This window comes from Schistocerca nitens, chromosome 7 (genome assembly GCF_023898315.1).
Source record: "Schistocerca nitens isolate TAMUIC-IGC-003100 chromosome 7, iqSchNite1.1, whole genome shotgun sequence".
Classification (NCBI taxonomy): Eukaryota; Metazoa; Arthropoda; class Insecta; order Orthoptera; family Acrididae; genus Schistocerca; species Schistocerca nitens.
Window position 1 is genome coordinate 390,483,823 of NC_064620.1, and position 22,650 is coordinate 390,506,472.

The window sequence follows — 22,650 nt, forward strand, 5'->3', positions numbered from 1 at the left end:
CCTGATTGGTAACAGTAAAAAGTGCCCTCTACCTATAACAATTGTGCATCTGTCATTATTTCGTCGTATATATTAATGGCGAATATTCTTTTCAATAAAACAATTTTTAAGGTAATAACATATGAATAATCATTTTGAGTGGAAAATCAAAAACAGATCCGCGGGCATCAGTAGCGATTCTAGGAAAATTAAAGTTAAGAAGTAGTTTGTCACCCTGACATACATAGGGCGTGTGTCGGAAAGAATTGCTAAATGCTTTCCAAAAAACATCGCAGTGGCATTTCAGAACCAAGGGCAAATGGCACACAGATTAAGACATAAACCAGCAACGACGAAACAAATGAAATACAATAAATCCGGAGTGTATAAGATTAAATGTGCTGAATGTGACAGTTATTATATAGGACAAACAGGGCGGAATTTTGAAATTCAATACAGAGAACATTGCGGTCATAGCAATCGAACAGCATTTGGAACACATGTAAAAGAGAGTAGACATGAAGTGAGTAATATAAATGATCAAATGGAGGTGCTACATAAAGCCCCAAAAAGTCTCTATCTCAACGTGCTCGAAGAGATTGAAATATACGCACATCACAAAAAAACTCCAGGCCTACTACTTAATGAGCAAAGTGATTTTATGCACAGGAATTATTATGAGATTTTTAAAGACCTGTTTTAGGCTTCCTCTTGAATGCAACAGCACGCCCCAGTAAGAAACAGCTACGGCAGAACGGCCCTCAGCGTACTGGCGGCGAGGTGAATTGGGCACGGCGCAAGACGACTCGGCGTGGCATTGTATACGTTCTGACGTAGGGAAATCCACTCCACCACCAATCAAAAACAAAGAAGAGCAAACGCACATTCGGAAGAATATCTACATTTTAGTTATATTTTATTTTTCTTTATAAAAAATTTTAAATTAATGTAAAAATTTTTCGTTTCATGGTCCACTCAAAATGATTATTCATATGTTATTACCTTAAAAATTGTTTTATTGAAAAGAATATTCGCCATTAATATATACGACGAAATAATGACAGATGCACAATTGTTATAGGTAGAGGGCACTTTTTACTGTTACCAATCAGGTTACTCTTAAATACTGCGATATAATGTTTTAACAGATTGAAATTTACTTTACTTATGACAGTGAACTGTGTGTTCTGTACGGACAAGTTACTCTGTAACTACAACATATGGTATGTTGGCATTTAATACGTTCCAAAATTTCTTTTTGTAAACTAAGATATTTTATCACTAACTGTATCTCTCTTATTAATTACATTTTTAACATTGTCTAACAGATCTGAAGATGGGCAGCTAGCCCAAAACCGGTTATTGAAAATAAAGAATAGCGATCGAAGACTGAAACGCCATATTTTACTTAATGAACGATCGCGGACCTCCCAGTGAGACAACCATGTCTTGTTTTGATAAATATTAAAGCACATGTGGGCTAAGATCAGATGATTTGTAACCAGTATGAATTTATAATTTCAGACATATTCTGTAGAACAGAGATGGGCAATAGATGGCTCGCAGGCCAGATCTGGCTCACAGTTGTTTTTCAGTGCTGTCCACCCAGCGAGGTGGCACAGTGATTAGCATAATGGTCTTGCATTTGGGAGGATGATGGTTCAAACCCACATCTAGTCATCCAGACTTAGTTTTTCCGTGATTTCCATAAATTGCTCCAGGAAAATGCTGGGATGGTTCCTTTGAAAGGGCACGGCCGATTTCCTTCCTCATACTTGACACAATCTGAGCTTGTGCTCTATCGCTAATGCCCTCAAGGTCGATGAGACGTTAAAACCAATCTTCCTTCCTTCCTTCCTTCCTTCCTTCTTCTTTCTTTCCCCTTCCTTCCTTCCTTGTCAGTCCAGCCCATGGAAGAAATTTGTCAGAGGGGGAGAGCAAAGTGCTGCAGAATTTTTTAACTGTATTTTTTGCGACAGCTGTTGTAAAATGTCATAAGGAAAGAATGCATAAACAAATGTAAACACCTGAAGGTGGGGTAAACATAAATTGAATGTACTCCCAAAAACGCATGTTATGAGGCATAATTTGTTGGCGTGTCATGTCGCAAAAGGGGTGCCATTCATATTGGTGCATTATGATAGAAGTTTGTTTTCATGTACTATGAGCACTGCTGTCTCATCAGTGATGGAGTGACACGCGAGCTTAAGTAAATTTGTGAATCAGACCTGCGGGTCACCAGATGTTGCCCATGTCTGCTCTAGGATGGATGACAGTTAGTAATACCAGTATTTTGCCTTTGCCTTTCCTGTCCAGTGAAGAAGTATTACAATTATTGCCACTAATACAGCTTTCTGTCAAACAAACTGATGATTGATGTTGTTGAGATAGATGCAAAAATTGTTTACACAATTTGCACTTACAGGGTGATCCATTATAGTTACATAATATCTACTGTCCTGTGCCTCCATCCAAAAGAATATAAAACCCACATATTTCTCTTTGCTGTGTCTTTAAATAAGCCCGTAAATCAAGGTTTGAACAAGTAAAATTATTTTTATCACAGAAATGTAAAATGTGTGTCAGGTGATGTTTACATAATGTTTCAACTCTCAACCTGTAGTGAATAGGTGTCACTAAATGTTGATCTCGAAGTAATAGCTTTTAGAGTCCACTTAACTACCATTTTTACAATGTAACAATATGATGAAGAATGGAATGTAACAATATTATATTGTTTGATCTTTACTATGTATAATATACAGGGTGAGTCACGTAACATTACCGCTGGATATATTTCGTAAACCACATCAAATACTGGCGAAATGATTCCACAGACCGAATGTGAGGAGAGGGGCTAAGGTAATTGGTTAATACAAACCATAAAAAAATGCACGGCAGTATGTTTTTTAACACAAACCTAGGTTTTTTTAAATGGAACCCCGTTAGTTTTGTTAGCACATCTGAACATATAAACAAATACGTAATCAGTGCCGTTTGTTGCATTGTAAAGTGTTAATTACATCCGGAGATATTGTAACCTAAAGCTGACGCTTGAGTACCATTCCTCCGCTGTTCGATTGTGTGTATCGGAGAGCACCGAATTACGTAGGGATCCAAAGGGAACGGTGCTGGACCTTAGGTACAGAAGAGACTGGAACAGCACATTATGTCCACATGCTAACACCTTTTTATTGGTCTTTTTCACTGACGCACATGTACATTACCTTGAGGGGTGAGGTACACGTTCGACGGGCGTTTCATAGGACGTAGAAGACACATAAATTGGCCAGCCCATTCTCCTGATCTTACACCTCTGGATTTCTTTCTGTGGGGTACGTTAAAGGAGAATGTGTACTGTGATGTGCCTACAACCCCAGAGGATATGAAACAACGTATTGTGGCAGCCTGCAGCAACATTACACCAGATGTACTGCGGTGTGTACGACATTCATTATGCCAGAGATTGCAATTGTGTGCAGCAAATGATGGCCGCCACATTGAACATCTATTGGCCTGACATGTCGGGACACACTCTATTCCACTCCGTAATTGAAGGCCGCCGGAGTGGCCGAGCGGTTCTAGGCACTAGTCTGGAACCGCACGACTGCTACGGTCGCAGGTTCGAATCCTGCCTCGGGCCTGGATGTGTGTGATGTCCTTAGGTTAGTTAGGTTTAAGTAGTTCTAAGTTCTAGGGGACTGATGTCCTCAGAAGTTAAGTCCCATAGTGCTCAGAGCCATTTGAACCGTAATTGAAAACGGAAACCACGTGTGTACGTGTACCGCACGCCTCATGGTAATGTACATGTGCGTCAATGAAAAAGACCAATAAAAAGGTGTTAGCATGTGGACGTAATGTGCTGTTCCAGTCTCCTATGTACCTAAGGTCCATCACCGTTCCCTTTAGATCCCTACGTAATTCGGTGCTCTCCGATACACACGATCGAACAGCGGAGGAGTGGTACTCAAGTGTCAACTTTAGGTTACAATATCTCCGGATGTAATTAATGTTTTACAATGCAATAAACGGCACTGATTACATATTTGTTTATATGTTCAGATGTGCTAACAAAACTTACGGGGTTCCATTTAAAAAAACGTAGGTTTGTGTTAAAAAACATACTTCCGTGCATTTTTTTATGGTTTGTATTAACCAATTACACTAGCCCCTCTCCTCACGTTCGGTCTGTGGAATCGATTCGTCAGTATTTGATGTGATTTACGAACTATATCCAGCGGTAACGTTAGGTGACTCACCCTGTATATCTTCCACTTGCAATACCAGATTCTTAAGCAGTGAAAGCAACAACTACCTCCACTCTTCTTCTTGGGTAGTGTTTAACGCTCACAATATTTTGAGAGATAGCACAAAAACACACAGTAAGGCAAATAGTTAGTAAGTCTCCACAGTGAACAAGTGATTTATCTATAGAATGATGGCCTGCAAACCCATTTTTGTGCTGTACATGGCACTTGCTGTGGTAGTGATATTATGCTTTGTAGCTCCAGCCTCGCCCCAACTACTCAGTGGCAACTATTACCCCATCATCTTGTCGACCCCATGTTTTCAAATTACTGGAGAGTTGCAATGCTGGGTCCATGAAACGAGCCGACTAGTCACTGAATTCTTAATGATGTTTTGTACTTAAATACCAGCATTAAGTGGCTATTCACCAGTATTCATATGTCCACAGTCATTAGTGGAATGTAATACCTTCTTCTTCTTCACTCAGAACCTTCAAATTTAAAATACCCCTTCTACTAATTGTGTATTTAGCAGTGCATGAGGACAGTGTATAGTTACTATTTCCCTTGGACCAGCTCAATATATTACCAGATATTCCACCACCTTTGGCTAATTAGCTTAATGATGACACTGTGCATAATACTGGGATGGGTGGTTAATGGGGGATTTTCCTGGTGGCTGGAACCTAGACCTTGGAAGTCACCAGTTCAGAGTGGATTCAGATGGGCCAGTTCTACTCGCAATCACCTTCTTGAAGTAGAATCTACCATCAGAATGTCAACACCTTATTGCATTATCTTTGGTCTTAGAAAATCTCATGCCCATACACTACATGAATGAAGCTTCCAAGGCAATATGCTTGTCTTTAAAAATTCTCTCTTACATGTTAAAGGATCATCCCTTAGCAATCTATGTGAACTTACATGGGATTATCATGGAGGCAGGGTGTGTGTGTGTGTGTGTGTGTGTGTGTGTGTGAAGTACTGCTCTTTTTGCCATTGCACACAGGACCTAATTTACCATCAGTACTGAATGTCAATGATCTTGACCTCTGTATACATGTATGTCACACTGGTCCCCTAAACATCATCACCAAACAACTTTACATAGAATTCAGAAGGGGGCTAAAATGATGAGGGCAGTATTTCAGCATTGAAATCTCATGTTAATCACTTTAGCCAATTCAAGTCTGTTCACCCATATCCGAAATTATACCTGAATCACCAACATTTACATGTTTTTGACTGTGCCCATGTCTTTGACTTTCTGCTGGATAGGAAACTGTCGTGGATGCCACACTTCATACATAAACTTAATATGTTACATTAGAAATATTTCTTTGGGAGCAGATAGACCCTTACTCATACATAAATAAGTCATCTCAACTCAACTTGATTATTGGAGCAACCTTTATGATTGGCTCATTACATGTGCTTTCCGTGCTATTAAGCCACCTCATTACTCCCTGTTGACTCTGTTCTACCATGTTTCAGGGAATATTTGTTCATTTATTTGTATTATTTCTACTTTCCAGTGGTTCGAGATGTTGCTATTGTAATTGTCTTTTGTTTATGGCTTACTGAACGTTACAAAGAATTGTAGTGTTACCTGAAGTAGCCATCAGCACTTAGTTTTCCAGTAGATGATACACCTATATGGTTCTGCTGTTCGAGACTTTTCTTTTGAAGTGTTAATGCTGAAACTCGTAAATATTGTGACACCATCCAGTATAATGTTAATGGGCCATAGTAGTTACAGTTTCTTAATGCTGAAGGGGATTGAAGAAATGTATGTTCTGCTGGAGCTTTAATTTGTGTGTTTTTTAGTTAATATTAAATTGATGTAATATAATTTTCATTGTGACATTGTTTCATATTAAAAATACAGATGGAATTGATGGCAAGCAAGCACGACGCACTCAAACAAGTGGACCACTCGGAGAACTGTTTGACCACGGTCTTGATTCTTGGAGTGCAGTTCTCATACCAACATGCATGTACTCAATTTTTGGTCGCACAACGTACAGCATTTCTACACTACGAATGTATTATTGTCTATGGAATGTCTTTGTAAATTTTCATCTTTCGCACTGGGAGAAGTACAACACTGGAGTTCTGTTCCTTCCATGGGGATATGATGCTTCTATGCTGGTAACTATTCATTTAAGACAAGACAGTCAATCTTGAATGTATGAAGTAACAATAAAGACAGATTAAGAGATGTGTTAACAACAAAAAATTGTTACTTTATGTAATAAGAAAAAGCAATGTTACTATGTTTACTGTTTCTAGTCATTTTGTTTGTTGTCTGCGTTCTTCTCTTTTTATTCCTTACCTTACCATGTGTGCATTGTATCTTGATACACCCAGTGGGAGCTGCTTGAGGACAGGAATCTGAAGAAGTCTAAAAGAGTTCAAGCCAGTATTGACTTTTTGCCAGTTACTCCCCCCTTAGTTATCAAACAGTGTTGCTTCATTTTATTAGTAATCAAATTTTAATGCTGTGTTTCATTTCACTTTTGCGCAATTTGCAGCACTATTGAACTTGACTATAAATACCAATTCCATTTGATTTTAGTTGTATGGGAATTAGTTCATTAGCTCCATGCATTACTTCTGCTTTCAGAGATGTGTGAGACATAAATGTATATTATGAGAAAGGATTGTTCCCTCTGAACTGCTTCTTTTCCTTGAGGCAGAAAGGTAACGCTTCCTTGTCTTTCCAGCAGCTCCATTAAAAGTGTTAAGTTACAGTGGACACATTTTAGAAAGAATTGTCAGTTTTGTATTTGTTTGTTCTTTTGCTCCAACCGAAGGTAATTCCATTTTCTGCTTTATAGTAATGTATTAAATGGTTGTGGAGGGCCATAACTGCATTGGTATTTGCTGACAATAACTATTTTGACACTGGTTCACATTTAACACTTGTAAATAACTCTTAAATTACATATAATGTCTTTAACACTTCTGACGACATCTATTTTCATGCATTTGCTCAATGTACATTCCATCAAAAAAGTTGTTGCTTTTGTCAAGTACTCACTGAAAATTTGTAGCACCATCAACTCAGTGTTGCATGGAGTAGTTAAGAATGAATGTAGCAGATTGTCAACCATTTTGAAAAGAAACAGCCGTGCGGTTAAAGGCGCTACAGTCTGGAACCGCGTGACTGCTACGGTCGCAGGTTCGAATCCTACCTCGGGCATGGATGTGTGTGATGTCCTTAGGTTTAATTAGTTCTAAGTTCTAGGCGACTGATGACCTCAGAAGTTAAGTCGCATAGTGCTCAGAGCCATTTGAACCATTTGAAGAGAAACAAAATACACATTTCAGCCAGGTTATGAACATGTCATCTGTGATGCTTATATGTTTCTTCCACATTGTTACATACATCATTTCTTGAGATCAAATCTGTAGGCTTTGTAGGCCAGTCAAGGTGAATAGTGGCTCCAGGAAGTTCCCCATACCACACAGTAACTGTACAGCTTGATAGATTGGATGTAAAACAAGATGTGGGAAAAAGGGCAGAACATTATCAAACACCTTAATACGAGGAGCTAATGATTTAAGTGAATGTCACTACCACAGACAGAACCCTTTTGTCATGTATATAACAGCCTCATAGAGCCATTTTCGACATAGACCACACATTGCATGTAGTTTGAGTCTTTGATGCATCTTGTTTCATATTGTTCCCAAACTGGCAGAAATGTGAAGCAATTTGAGCCATTTCAACATTTCCAGTCCTCTACAGTCAGCTGTTGATGTCACTAGCTCATTGCAGTTGACCAGTTTGTGATGGTTGAGCATATGGTATATTTTGTTCCAAATATTTTACTTTGTCCTGCCAGAGGATCGTTCAGAAACAGTCAGGAGGACTACTGTTGCATGTTTGTACCAGTCAATGCTCATTGGAAAACAAGTTTACACCATAAGTGGTGCCATATGCCAGCAGTTATTTCTACATGCAGTCTTATCTCCTCTGTTTTTTTTTCTCATCTACGCCTACTTTACTTATCGATCACTGGTATTTACTTTGTCTTCATTGTAACAGTGATTTATTAATTTCTCAGGATTTTGTTACCAACATTTCCCCATTGTTTTGTCTGTTGTTCCAAAAAACCTGCATTTGGTTGCAAGAGTTCATAGCATAATGTGAGATAGTCTTTCCTCTGTTAATTGTGTCTTTGAGATATTTAGAGAATAAGGCTCTAAATTGGAGTTAATAAAATGAGTGACAATTGTTTTCTCACATTGTTCATGTTAGGCATTGATGACTGTTGATGTGATGGAAAAAAGTGAGATAATTGTTTTAATGGGAAGATTTGTAGATGAATAACTTCTTCTCTGCTGCACCCACAGCTTGCATAATTTATTTGTGAACATAAATCATCATTGGAACTATCTGTCATTTTATGGCTGTCAAAAAAACATGAAATTTCACTATTATGCATGTACAGAAAGTAAATAGCTGACCTATGCTAACAACATAGTACATAAAAGAACTTACATTTGAAGATGATTCATAGAAATCATTCCATATAGACGGAAGTATAATACAACATGAAATCTCGTATTCTATTACATAGATATAGAATCAGATGATATATAAATGTAATGTCAACAGGAAACTTTTGTATTGTGCAGGAGAACACTATTGATCATGCTCTCACTTCATCCCAATCCTCCGCCCCACGGCCAGACGCCGTCCGTCCAAATTCAGATGTTGTAGCACCTTTCACGTGCGGGCAAGCACTTTCTGCTTAACACGTACAACCACATCTGGGCAGAGAGTACATTTCCCGGACGTTGGCGTGAAGCCACCATCATGCCCATACCTAAGCCCGGTAAGGACAAAAACCTTCATTCTGGCTACTGCCCTATCTCTCTCACCACCTGCGTTTGCAAGGTGATGGAACATCTGATTCATGCCTGGCTGGTATGGTGGCTCCAGTCTCACAATTTACTGATGAACGCACAGTGTGGATTTTGAGCACAGTGTTCTGCAGTTGACCATCTCATCACTTTGTCCACCCGTGTCATGAATGGTTTTCAGCAGAAATCCCAGACTGTGGCTGTGTTTTCCGATTTGGAGAAGTCCTACAATACCTGCCGGAGAACTGGTATCCTCCGTGCTCTTTATACGTGGCGCTTCCGTGGCCGCCTGCCCTGTTTCCTTCAGTAATTTTTAAAAGATCGAGTTTTCAAGGTGCGTGTGGGTTCTGCCTTGTCGGACACCTTTATCCAGGAAAACTGTGTGCCTCAGGTGATGAAATCTTCTCGGGCTTCCATCCGGGTAGCTGCATCGAAAATCTGCAATGTTTCAATAGGTGTCATTCTCATCTCTTCTGGCGAAGATGATGAGAATGACGCTCGTTGAAACGTTGCAGATTTTCGATGCAGCTACCCGAATGGAAGCCTGAGAAGATCTTCACCAAAAGATATGAGAATGACACTCATTGAAACGTTGTGGATTTTTGATGCAGCTACCCGGATGGAAGCCTGAGAAGATTTCATCAGCAGTATACAACGGGAAATCCTACATTCACATGTGTGCCTCAAGATTTTGTCCTGAGCATCGTCCTCTTTGCTATCGCCATTAACCCTATAATGGCTTGTCTTCTGATGGCATCTCTGGCTCCCTTTTTGGTGATGATTTTGCCATCTATTGCTGTTCTCCATGGACGTATCTCACTGAGCGGCGTCTTCAGTGATGTCTTGATCGTCTTTACTCCTGCAGCATCGACAATGGCTTTCGCTTTTCCACTGACAAAACCATCTGTATGAATTTCTGGTGATGCAGTTGGTTTCTCCCACCATCTTTACATGTTGTGCCTGTTGCCCTTCTGTTCATTGAAACAATGAAATTCCTGGGGCTCATGCTCGATAGGAAACTCTCTACTGCCATGACTTTCTCCTCAGTAGGTATGCATGCCGTTTGTCTGCCATGCGTGGCCACCCATTCTGTGCCTCCTTCTTCAATGGTTCCTGTGATCCCCAGTATGGCATGTCCCTCTTCTCTGTTACCTCCTGGTGTCCGCTTTTGGCACTTGCTATGGTGGCTTAACTTCACACTACCTGCAACTTTCCTGGTTGGTGTGAGCCCTTCATGACCTTGGCTTCATGAAGCGGCCCTTGTTAACCTTGGCCTTCATTCGCTTCCTAATTTCTTGGACGACAAGAGACAGTGCTGTGTTGGGTTGCACAACTCACATGTCTCTTCCAGTTGACTCGTACATTGTGCGTGCAGCCGATCCTCTTCTTTGGGTCATCAGCTATGTTGCTCTCAACGTTTAATTCTTCTCCGAAGACTGTATCAGATTAAAGTGAATAATATTAACCAACTTTCTATTCTTGAATTAAATCATGTACTTGTAGAATCTTTTCAGTTTAACAACAATATATTTTCAACTCTCATCCCCAAAGCAACAATTATTCTGTACAAGCTCCAGCAAGCCAACTGGTTCCAAGATAAATGTCAGAATCAACAAAACACCCATACAATTACATACTTGCTGCCTCGTGCAGAGCCAAGATGTCAAGTAAGAATCTCTATACAAGACACGCTTCATCTGTCTCTGTAGCTCACGCTTCATCTGTCTCTCTAACAATCCTCCTGACACCACTAAACACGGAACATTATACAAACACTCTTTAACGTTTTAGTATAAATTCCAAGGCGCTGCTGGTAACCACTTGTCGGGGCAGCTTGTCTGATGCAGCTCCTGGCTTCTCGTGGCAGCTGTCCCTCCTGCTCACACAGATATGTGTGGCACAGTGAAAAGGGTCTCTCACCCTCATCATTAAAATATCGGTTGTTCGAGACGGTGGAGAGCCAAGTGTTTCTAGAATTTACCCCAAAATTCTTGAAGCACTACAGTACCTCAGCCCACTAGTTCCTATATTCCCTCTGATGATCTCTGTGTTGCTGTCTGTCAGGTGGTGGTGTCCCTTTGGCATCGACAATGGTCCCCCTCTCACGGAAATAAGCTCCGGCTTATTAAGCCTCTCCCAGCGGCTTGGACGACCTCCTCTTGGCCCTCCTGCCGGGACATCATTTTAACTAGACTGCATATTGGGCACTACCTTTTTAGCCATCATCATTTAATAAGTGGCACTGCCCCACCACTTTTTACACATTGCGCCCAAGTTTTAACTGTCCACCACTTCCTGATGCAACACCCATTTTTTAACTGTTTATGTTCCCACTTGGGTTTGCTGTGAGTGTTATCAGCCGTTTTAGCAAATGATGCGCAGTCTGTTGATCGCGTTTTACTTTTTATCTGCCAAAGCAATATGGTGAAGGCCATTTAATTTTTACTTTTGGACCTCCTTTTCTGCATGGTGTGTTTTTTAGCACTTTCTCTATGTCCCTGTTTTTAGCTGTCTGCTCTTATGTCACTTGGGACTGACGCATAGTCAGTTTTTAACTCGTCTCTGTCTTCGTGCTCTATATTTTTGACTTGTGTGCGTATAACCCCAGTTGTTTTTTGCTCCGTAAAGCTAAACAAAACCAAAGAGGAACACTTGATAAAGGCACATATGCTGAAACAAGCTTGTCACGGACTTATGTAATCAACAAGAAACAAACAGTTTGCAATTAATTTTGTCGAAAGTATAAAGATGACTTGTAGATGAATTTGTTTGAGTGAAACAAATATTTATTTTGATTAAAAGAGTAACTATCTAGTCCTAAGGCATTCACTCTGCATGAGCCAAAAGTTCCTAAAAATAACTTCCTTGTCGTCTCAAATGAAATACAGCCCACAGTTGCACTAAATTATGTTTATTTTAAACCTTGACCAAAGTAATAAAAATAATGAACTTCCTTTCCATCCTTTCTTCTGTTTTATTGTGTCACCTGTTCTGGATTACTGCCCTAATTGATAGTACACCATAACTGTTTTAAAGCTGATATCCATTTCTTCAAACAATGGGAAACGTGGGATGTAATAATGATAGTATTATGGGAAGGATAGAGTGCTACTCATCATGAAGAGGAGTCACTGAGTTACAGACAGGCACAAGAGAAAAGACTGCTGTACATCTGAGCTTTCAGCCACAAGACCTTCTTTCAAAGTAGAAAAAACACACACACACACACACACACACACACACACACACACCATAACCACTGTCTCTGGCAGCTGAGGCTGGGCTGTGTACAGCAACTGCACCTAATGGGAAAGCACTCTGTGGGTGGTGGGGCTGAGGAGGAGGAGGAGGAGGAGGAGGAGGAGGAGGCGGCGGCGGCTTGGACGGGGAGGCGGAGGGATAGGAGGGTAGTGGTGGGGTAAGTTGTAGTGATGCTTGTGGGAGTTTCGGGAGGTTTGGGGGGGGGGGGGGGGAGAGAAGTAGAGGAGTGCGAAAGACTAGTGGGTGCACTGTTGGAGTAGAAGGCTGTGTAGTGCTGGATTGGGAGTTGGGAAGGGGATAGGTTGATGAAGGACAGGGACTAAGGAAGGTTGAGGCCAGGGGGGTTACAGGAACAGAGGATATTCAGTGAAGATAAAACATGGGCATATCACTTTGAGCAGTAGAGAAAACACCAGTGTGTGGAATAGGAACAACCCAAACCTCTAGCCAAAAGAAACTGGAGAGTCAATCCCTGCCAGAAAAGTGATGCTCACAATATTTTGGGAGACAATGTCCAATTCTGCAGCATTACATGTTAAAAGGGTCAATAGTAAACAGCCATTGTTATTGTAAAACAATTTGCTATGAATTGAAGCTTTCAGTTGAAAACACTTTCAAAGATTTATTGTCAAACTGCAATTTATTTATTATTTTCCCCTGTGACAATGTGCAACCACATATAGCTGCCCATACTGTTCAGACCATAAGGAGTACGCTTTTTGAGGTGTTGTAGTATCATGAACTTGCCTAATCAGATTTCCGTTTCACTGGTCCACTTAAAGATGATTTAATAGGTCTGCAATTCACCTCCAGTAAAAAGATGAAGGAAGTGATGCTTATGTGGCATATTGCTCAGTCGAGAAACTTTTTTCTGGGGGTATTTGAAAGCTTGTACAATGATGAAGCAGGTGCAGTGAATAGAATGTTGACTATTTTGAAAAAGATTTCATTGTAAATTTTGTATTGTTGTAATAAGTTAGAATAATTTTATGGACAAATTTTTTGAATTACCCTCATATTTTATGCTTTGTGATGGAATGTATGAGTGCTGAGATGATACTAGTCCATCTGCATACCACATTCTACAATCACAATACTAGAACCAATTTAAAGTGAAATATTGATGAGGCTGCCTTTACTTATGCAAAGAAAACAGTTGTTTTCAGCAATGAGGTAGTGGTAGCTGTGAGATATGATGTTGAGAGTGTTGACTCGTCTATGCAAAAGAAGTCCACAACTCACAGTCTAGTGGTTAGTGTCACTGCCTGCAGATTGTGGTTCCAGGTTAGATTCTCAGCTGAGTCAGAGATTTTCTTTGCAAGGGGACTGGAGGCTTGTGTTATCCTAATTCTTTCGTCTCATCTTCATCATAAAGATATGCAAGTCACCAAAGTGATGCCGAATAGAAAGACTTTCACCAGATGAGGTTTCTTGGCCAGCAATGCCATACAATTATTTCATTTTGTGCCAAAGAAGGGAGAATTCTAGAAAAATTATGTGGTATTTAAGTTGTGCTCCAACGATTTATGAATTAGTGTTCCCTCTGGTTTTCTCAGCGTGACTGATTAATGTTGTACTTTCAGGTGTGTAGCTGAGTTCTTGTTTCCATTTTTGCACAATGTTTTGATGACCACCCCAGTTGTCTTCTGTAGGTGCTACATGTTGTGCTATTATGTGTACTCACTGCCTGGACTCAAACCACACTATGTACACAGTTAATACACTCAACATTGCAACTCACAGCACCTGAAGAAGATGACTGGATCTGTCGTCAGTATATTGTGAAGAAATGGAAACGTAACTCAGCCGTACACCCAGAAGTACACAATTGATGTGAAAATTTCTTTTTCATGTTTCTATTCTACTGATCTTATCTGTTAACACCAGTACTGCTTTGTGCGTCTGTTAACATTGTTGCTTGGGCACCAGTAGAAACATGTCTCCGTCCTATAATCTTTTGCAAGCTGTTCTCCAAAACCACTTTAATTATTGTTTCACATCTCATTTCATGAACTGCTTTACTTTCTTTTCTATATCTTATTTTATATCACATTTATTTCATCTGCTCCATTTAGTATGACTGGTACAACATCCTTCACAACCCAGGCTTCTAAATGAGATATGTTGTGGATGCTTGTGTGTTGCAGGCTCTACACTGATAGTTTGTATGCAGCATAATTGGATTTTATGCTGTGTTTCATATGATTTCATACTTAGTAGAGACCTTACAACATTTGCTTACAAAAGCAGTTGCCTTGTTTATTTTTAATGCTGAATATAGTGAACTGTATTCCAGTTTTAATATTTCTGAGTTGTAAGTGCAATGTAATAGATATGAAATATGTTTTTGCATTCACATTTTAGTAGTGTAAGACCTCATTTCTAGAAACTTGAAAATTGCATGTTGCCAACGTAACAACACAAATATTGCTCTACTATTACAGTTTCAAATTAAAGAGTTTTGTTTTTCTTTTTCTTTCAGGTAGCTATTGTAATATTTATGATAACGTCTATATTTGGCCATGAGCTATGGAACTTCAATCTCCCTTATAACATCTCAGCAGGTCAGACTTTTGAAGTGACATTCTACATTTCTGCTCTTGTTTCAAATTTTCCTGTTTGTCTGTGGAACGTCTACAAGTAAGTAAATTTCAACTTATTCTAGTTAATGAGAAATGCCATTTTTAATTTTTTTTCTATTCTCTGAAATATATCTGTTACTAATCTGTGCTGAGAGTTTCTGTCTTTCGGTCTGTGTTTTGGCATTTTAAGGAACTGTATTTTCTGAAATCAGAGATCCACTCTTTTTCATTTCCTGTTTAATTCTGTTTCTATCCATGTATGCACCATGACAACCTCTGTTGTTCCATCCCTATTATTTACTTCTGTAAGTGCAAATAAGATGTCATTTCCATGGCCTCTGACTAAATGTATACTGTTGTCCCAGTATGTTGACTGTAGCCGCCATCCAAATAACATCACGAAGAAGCAGCCATTACCATACAGATGCCTGTCACTGGCAATACATTGCTTGATTCACACAGCTGCTAATTTGCAACAAGTTTGTACGGTTGCCAAGGTTGGCTGGCATATTATGAAGTCTGCAGATTTCTGACAGATGAAGACTATAATGAGAATATGATAATGAGGAAACAGACAGACAATGTTTCCTTTTTGTGGGTGATTTGGGGGGGGGGGGGGGGGGTTACTCTTTCTTGCCCTTTCAGCCATCAGTTCTCCTGCTCTCATGTTTATCCAGTGTCCCTGAAAATCCCCAATCACAGAGGAAATATTATGTACACTTTTACCTTGAATATTGAAACCATTCAGTAGCTCAGAATTGAGGAGTAAAAGAAATTAAAAATGGTGCTATAGTAAACCATGGACTATAAATATCACTATTCCCCGAATAGGGGAAAAGTTGAACAGCTGACATAAAAAAGAGAGCTGTTGACATCTATGGAGAGAACAGGGTATGAGGCTACAAGGAGAGACTCCAAGAAGCTTCTACTTCTGATAAAAGTGCAAAGGCTTCTGCTTCCATGGCCAGTGTCAATTTGAATCAATTCCTTTTGTGCAGTGGGCTACATCATTTAAAACTAAAATAAAATTGCTATTATGAACTCTAGTTTTAACCCTCTAAAGAAGAATTTTATCTAAAAGCTCAGCAAGTAATTTATTGCATCTGTGTACTGTATATGCATGTTCTGTTCAGCAAATAGTGGTTAACTTCATATAGACCCCAGTATTTAAATTTTTTTAAGAAGCTTTAAATGGTCTTGCTTGGTTGTTAAAATCTAACACTCTTCTGGCTTGGCAAAATGAACTAAGATAAGGGCTCACAGTGGGGTGGGGGGACTCTTCTGGAAAAAATAAATAAATAAGGAGTTGTGAGGCTTTCAACACCCTCTGTTAGATAGGTGTGGAGAAACCACCACGATGGTTTAGATTTTACATTGCTCCACTTGGCTGATAGTCATTAACATAGTTTTTAAATTTGGCACACGTCTTGGATCCCACTATAAATCAGTCCCATGAGGTAACAAATGAGATGTAGTTTTTAAGATTTTTCCCAGTTAGATTGTTTGAACACACATATCCAAATTCAAGGTGAACACTTAATGTGTCAATATGTACAATATTTTAAGAACTGAGATAGTCATGTCTGTTTAGTTCTCTGAATGATGGTCTACATTCCAACTTTAATTAGATTAACAATTGAAATATTGTACAAAGTTAATTGGTCAAGTGATATCTAAGGTTTTCTTGACATGATTGATTAATTGTATACTTCTAGATGTTCTGCTAAGTTGTTTCATTGCACAATATTTCAAAGACCAACTCAGCCACCCCATCATGTGCTGTGAGTTATGCTGTTGGGTGTAATCACTGTCTGGACTCCAACCAGACTGTGAACTGTTGTTGGTTTCACACAATGCAATTTATAGCTGAGTTTCATTCTTGAAAATATAATGTAATTAGATAGATAAAACCTTTACTCAACAAATGGTGGCAGGAGAACACACACATGAAACTATTACAGTTTGCAAGCTCTCAAACCCAGTGACTCCTTTAGCAGAAGGATTGAAGGGAAGGAAGAGGGGTGAAGGAAAAGGACTGATGAGGTTTAGGAAAAAGGGTAGAGTTTGGAAAAGTCGCCCAGAATCCCAGGTCACAGGATACCACACGGGATCAGGAGGAAGCCTGACTGTTGGGGACCACACCGGACAGATTTGAAAACCTAAGAGGAAGGTGGATGTTTGGGGAACACTTAAGACAGGTATTACTGCCAAAACATGTCCACAATAACTATTCATTTCTTCTCTCTTTTAGTTTTTTATATCTTTCATTTTTTGACCTGCCCTCTTTTTTTTCCCCACTCCCATCTCTATCATATACAATGCAATTAGATTTGCACTCTTATTAACTTGTGCATGATGTTTTGGCAGTAATCTCTGTCTGGCATGTTACTCTCTCTTCCACCTTTAAACTCTCAGGTTTACATATCTCGTCCAATGCAGTCCCCAACAATCATTCTTTCCTTCCCATCCCTTGCAGAAAGTCTTCCCCTGATCCAAGTTTCTGGACAACTTTTCCAAACTATACCCCTTTTCCTAAACCACACCAGTCGTTTTCCTTCACACCTCTTCCTTTCCCTTCAACCCCTCTGCCAGAAAAAGGAGCCACTGGCTATGAAAGCTTGCAAGCTTTAATACCTTTATATGTGTGTTCTCCTGCTGCCACTTGGTGCGTAGATTTTTTATCTCCCCAATTACATTATATTTTCATAAATTATTTTCATTGAGTTTAGTTCTTGATGCCCACTGCACACTGTGATGCTCTTTCGTATTTCAGGAGCTGCATTGATACTCCATGAAACACACATTCTCTCAGCATTTTTCAGTTCTGGTAGATGTGATAGCTGGCAAAACTATAATAAATCAGGTGCCAAACATTAAGCCTCATTTAAATTTAGACTCCTATTCCAGTTTATTAAGTTTTCTTATGTATTTATGTTGATAGACTCCTTAATTGTGGTGTCTCAGAAACTTGGTGTTTGTACCACAATATTGGTCTTATTGTATTTCATTTCATGATTATATTCAAGACAGTGCTTGGCAACAGCTGATTGGTTGACTCAGTCGGGTGTGTTGCTGATTTTTCTTCCATCTCTCCTCAACTGTTCTGAGCGAGCGAGGTGGCACAGTGATTAGCACTGGACTCAAATTTGGAAGGATGACGGTTCAAATCTGTGTCCAGTGATCCTGATTTAGTTTCTCTACAATTCTAAGATTTCCCTAAATTGCTCCAGGCAGATACCGGGATAGTTCCTTTGAAATGGCACAGCCAATTTCCTTCTCTATCCTTGAAACGATTCAAGCTTGAGCTCTGTCTCTAATGGCGTTGATGTCATCCGGACATTAAACTTTAATATTCCTTCTTCTTTCAACTGTTCTGATAGTCTGCCCCATGTACAACATGACAGATGCACATGTAACATAGTACACGCCCAGCTGTTAGTAGCATAGATCATCTTTAGCATTTCAGAGAAGACTTTTTATCTTACTTGAAGGGAGCAAAATACATTAGGTGCCAAGTTTCCATAATAGTCTACCAATCTTTCCAATTATTGGTCTGATATAAAGTAGATAAATCATTTTTTGCTTCTCTTCCTCTGTCTCAATCTCAGCCTCTTTCCAGGCTTTTTCTATTTTGACACCGCCGCCCATTCAATTTGACAATCTAAGTACCAATTTGATCAGAATGCTATCCATAGGTGTTGTAATTCTTCCGTGATTAGTTCCAAGGAATCAGAAAGTGGGACTCTCATAAAGAGGGAGATCACATCAAGACTAACCATAATATTCATATCCCAGGGCTGCAATTGACTGAGGCAGTGTGCAAAGTTAGTCAGTTAGTTAGTTCATTAGTATCTTTCATGTTAAATAGATCATTGTACCTTCTCATCACAGTGAATCTGTAAATATGGCAACATGCTGAATATTTATAAGTTTTGTTTTAAATATATGGATGTGAGTTAGTAATTCCTACCCACCAACTTTTACACGTTACTGTAATGTAAATTCTTCTACAGAATGTAAGGCATTGTCAGTGAGAAACTTATTCAGTTTAGTTTCCAAATTTATTTTACTGTCTGTCAGAAATTTTATATCTCTGGGTAAGTGATAAAAATTTTTGTTACAGCATTGTACACCCCTTTTTGTGCAAAGAGAACCTTAATGTGGAGTAATAAATGTCATTTTTCCTTCTGCTATTGTAATTATATGCATTGTTGTTCCTTTTGTTCTGCAGTGGATTAAAGCAACAACTTAATGAGGAAATGAATATCCTGTGAAGCAGTAGTCATAATGCCCAATTATTTAAACAAATGTCCACAACATGATTGTGGGTGAGCACCACGTATTATTCTTACAGCACATTTTTCAGCAACAAAGACTTTCTTTCTTAAAGATGAGTTACCTCAGAACATTATTCCATATTACATTATTGAATTAAAATATGTTAAAGATGTCAACTTAGTGATTTGTCTTTCTCCAAGATTTGCAGTGATTTTACGTACAAATGTGCCTGGACTAAGCCGTTTTAGAAGTTCTGAAATGTGCGTTGTCCAGGTGAAATTCTCATTAATATAGACACCTAAGAATTTTGAAGTTTCCACCCTATTTATTATTTCTTCACTGTGTTTACACCTATCATTGGTGCGGTACACCTAGGTCTCCAGAACTTAATGTGTGTCTTTTTAAAACAGGGTGAGACAATTCGCAGAAAACCAGCCAATGGTACTTTTAAGAACATTGTTTACAATTTCTTCTGCTTCTTTATGAATGCTTGAATCGACTGCAGTACTAGTGATTCCCCCCCACTCAGAATTATGTTGCTAGACAATATTGGTTGAATTACTAAGTATGGCTTTCTGTGTTCTTTTGGTTAGATATGGCATCTTGCATTGGGTGTTTCAAGCATCGATCCCATAACACTTCCATTTATGTAGGAGAATACAGTGATACAGAGTCAAGTGTTTTAAGCAGGTCGCACAAAATACCAATTGGCACTCTTTCACTGTTTGTGCTTGTAACATTTGGTGAGTGAACACATAAATGGCATTCTCAGTAGAGCAACTCTTGTGGAATCCAAACTTTGATTTGCTGAGGATATGATTGTTGCTAAGGTTAGATACTATTTCGTGTACAACACCTCAAAAATTTCGAAAAATGGTGTCAGCAGTGAGAAATAGGTCAGTAGTTATTAACATCTCTCTTATCACCTTTCCTAAAGAGGGGTTTGACACCAGCATATTTCAATCTCTCTGGAGAAACGTCTTGAGTCAGTGATACATTACACATCTGAAGACCAGGCTTATTATATGGAACAAATCTTTAGTATGGTACTCTATCAGAAACACCATCAAAGCCGTATGAACTTTTATTTTTGAGAGAATGTGTAATTTTCTTAATTAGTCCCCTTTTCTAAACTGGAACAGACATTTGACAGCACAACAATAATCACTTTACTGTATTTTAAGTGGTGGCCTCTCATAACTTTGTGGTGAACTGTCCTTTCAATCAGTGGAGTTGTGAATGTGATGTTCGCATTTCCCCACATGTAAAAGAAAACACCAGCAACTCAGCAGAACACCTAGAAGAAACAATCAATTAGTCAAAGAGGCATGACACAAAACTGTAGCCTCAAGCACTGGAAGGGACAGACCACCACTTTCCCAATAGATGAAATTATAATACAGAAGGTCACACAAAAATATGTGGTTACTGCTGAACTTTCAAATTTTAGTTCCCTCTTCTAAAATTGATCAAATATTTGACTTCACAACAGTAATTATTTTACTTTGTTGTACCTGTCGACTTCTCGCCACTTTGTGGTGAATTGTCCTGTCAGTCAGTATTTTATTCCATTTGTGAACTGTTTTGTCAAGTATAGTAGACTCTCGACTATCTAGTCTACTATGGCAAGAGATCAAGCTGCATAACAAAGGAGCCAGATAGGCTGGAGTTCTGTAAATTTTCTCTTCCAACTCCAGCTGTACCATTCAAAACATCCTCTTTTATACAAAAACTCAATTTTATTAACATTTTGTGACTCCTTACGTAATGTATTCTAATAATAATGACAATATTATGAAAAGGATAGATTGCTACTCACCATATAGTGGAAATGTTGAGTCAGAGACCAAAACAACAAAGAGACTGTTAAACAAGCAAGCTTTCAGCCAAAAAGCGTTCTGGGTTAGGCAAAACAGCCCCCCCCCCCCCCCCACACACACACACACAGTCTCACTCATGCAAATGCAACTCTCACACACATGACCAGTCTCTGGCTGCTGAGGCTGCAGTGGGGTAAGAAGGATGCTGAGAGGGGGATGGATAGCAGGATAACTTTGGGGGACAGTAAAGTGTTGCTTGTTGGAGCATACATCGATGAGGTGGAGAGAGGATAGAGCAGCTAGGTGTAGTTGGAAAGCTAGGTAGAGGGCAGGGGACGAGGAGAGAAGTAAAAAGACTGGTTGAGTTGGTGAAATAGAAGGCTGTGTAGTGCTGGAATGGGAATAGGGAATGGGATAGGTGGGTAAGGGCAACAACTAATGAAGGTTGAGGCCAGAAGGGTTATGTGAATATAGGATGTATTGCAGGGAGAGTTCTCAGCCACGCAGATCAGAGAAGCTGGTGGTAGAAAGGTTCCAGATGGCATAGGCTGACAAGGGAACCTCCCCATCGCACCCCCCTCAGATTTAGTTATAAGTTGGTACAGGGATAGGCCTTGAAAAACTGAACACAAATCAATCAAGAAAACAGGAAAAAGTTGTGTGGAACTATCAAAAAAATAAGCAAAATATACAAACTGAGTAGTCCATGTGCAAGGTAGGTAGCATCAAGGAGAGTGTGACCATACAAGCGCCGTGGTCTTGTGGTTAGCGTGAGCAGCTGCGGAACGAGAGGTCCTTGGTTCAAGTCTTCTCTCAAGTGAAAAGTTTAATTTTTTTTATTTTCAGACAATTATCAAAGTTCAGGCACTCACACATAATCAACTTCGCTCTCCAAAATTCCAGAACATGTTCAGATTTGCTTGGACATATGCAGGATTTGACGGTCTACACACGGAAACATTTGAAAACGTAAAAAACATATGTTTTGACAGACCACAGGGAAAACTGTGCGACTGTGAAACTGTTGCATTCATTTGTTGCAGTTTATGTGACAAACTCTTATGTTTTCATCACTTTTTTGGGAGTGATTATCATATCCACAAGAAAACCTAAATCGGGCAAGGTAGAAGAATCTTTTTACCCATTCGCCAAGTGTGCAAGTTAGGTGGGTAGACAACATATTCCTGTCATGTGATGCACATGCTGTCACCAGTGTCGTATAGAATATATCAGACGTGTTTTCCTGTGGAGGAATCGGTTGACCTATGACCTTGTGATCAAATGTTTTCGGTTCCTATTGGAGAGGCACGTCCTTTCGTTTACTAATCGCACAGTTTTGCGGTGCGGTCGAAAAACACAGACGCTAAACTTATTACAGTGAACAGAGACGTCAATGAATGAACGGACAGATCGTAACTTTGCGAAAATAAAGAAAGTAAAATTTTCATTCGAGGGAAGACTCGAACCAAGGACCTCTCGTTCCACAGCTGCTCGCTCTAACCGTAAGACCACGGCGCTCCTCAGCTCACATGGTTCTTGATGTTGCCTATCTTGCACATGGACTACTCAGTTTTATATTTTGCTTATTTTTTCATAGTTCCACATAAC

General features: G+C 39.4%; 1 protein-coding gene across 1 annotated transcript in view; it reads left to right on the forward strand.

The window, feature by feature from the left end:
* The window catches only part of LOC126194717 (ethanolaminephosphotransferase 1-like), a 103,228-nt gene that overhangs the window by 46,935 nt on the left and 33,643 nt on the right, over positions 1-22,650 (forward strand). Inside the window, exons 4-5 of the mRNA XM_049932963.1 lie at positions 6,115-6,377; positions 14,845-15,002. Coding sequence (XP_049788920.1) covers positions 6,115-6,377; positions 14,845-15,002 — 421 coding nt within the window. The remainder of the gene's footprint in view (positions 1-6,114; positions 6,378-14,844; positions 15,003-22,650) is intronic.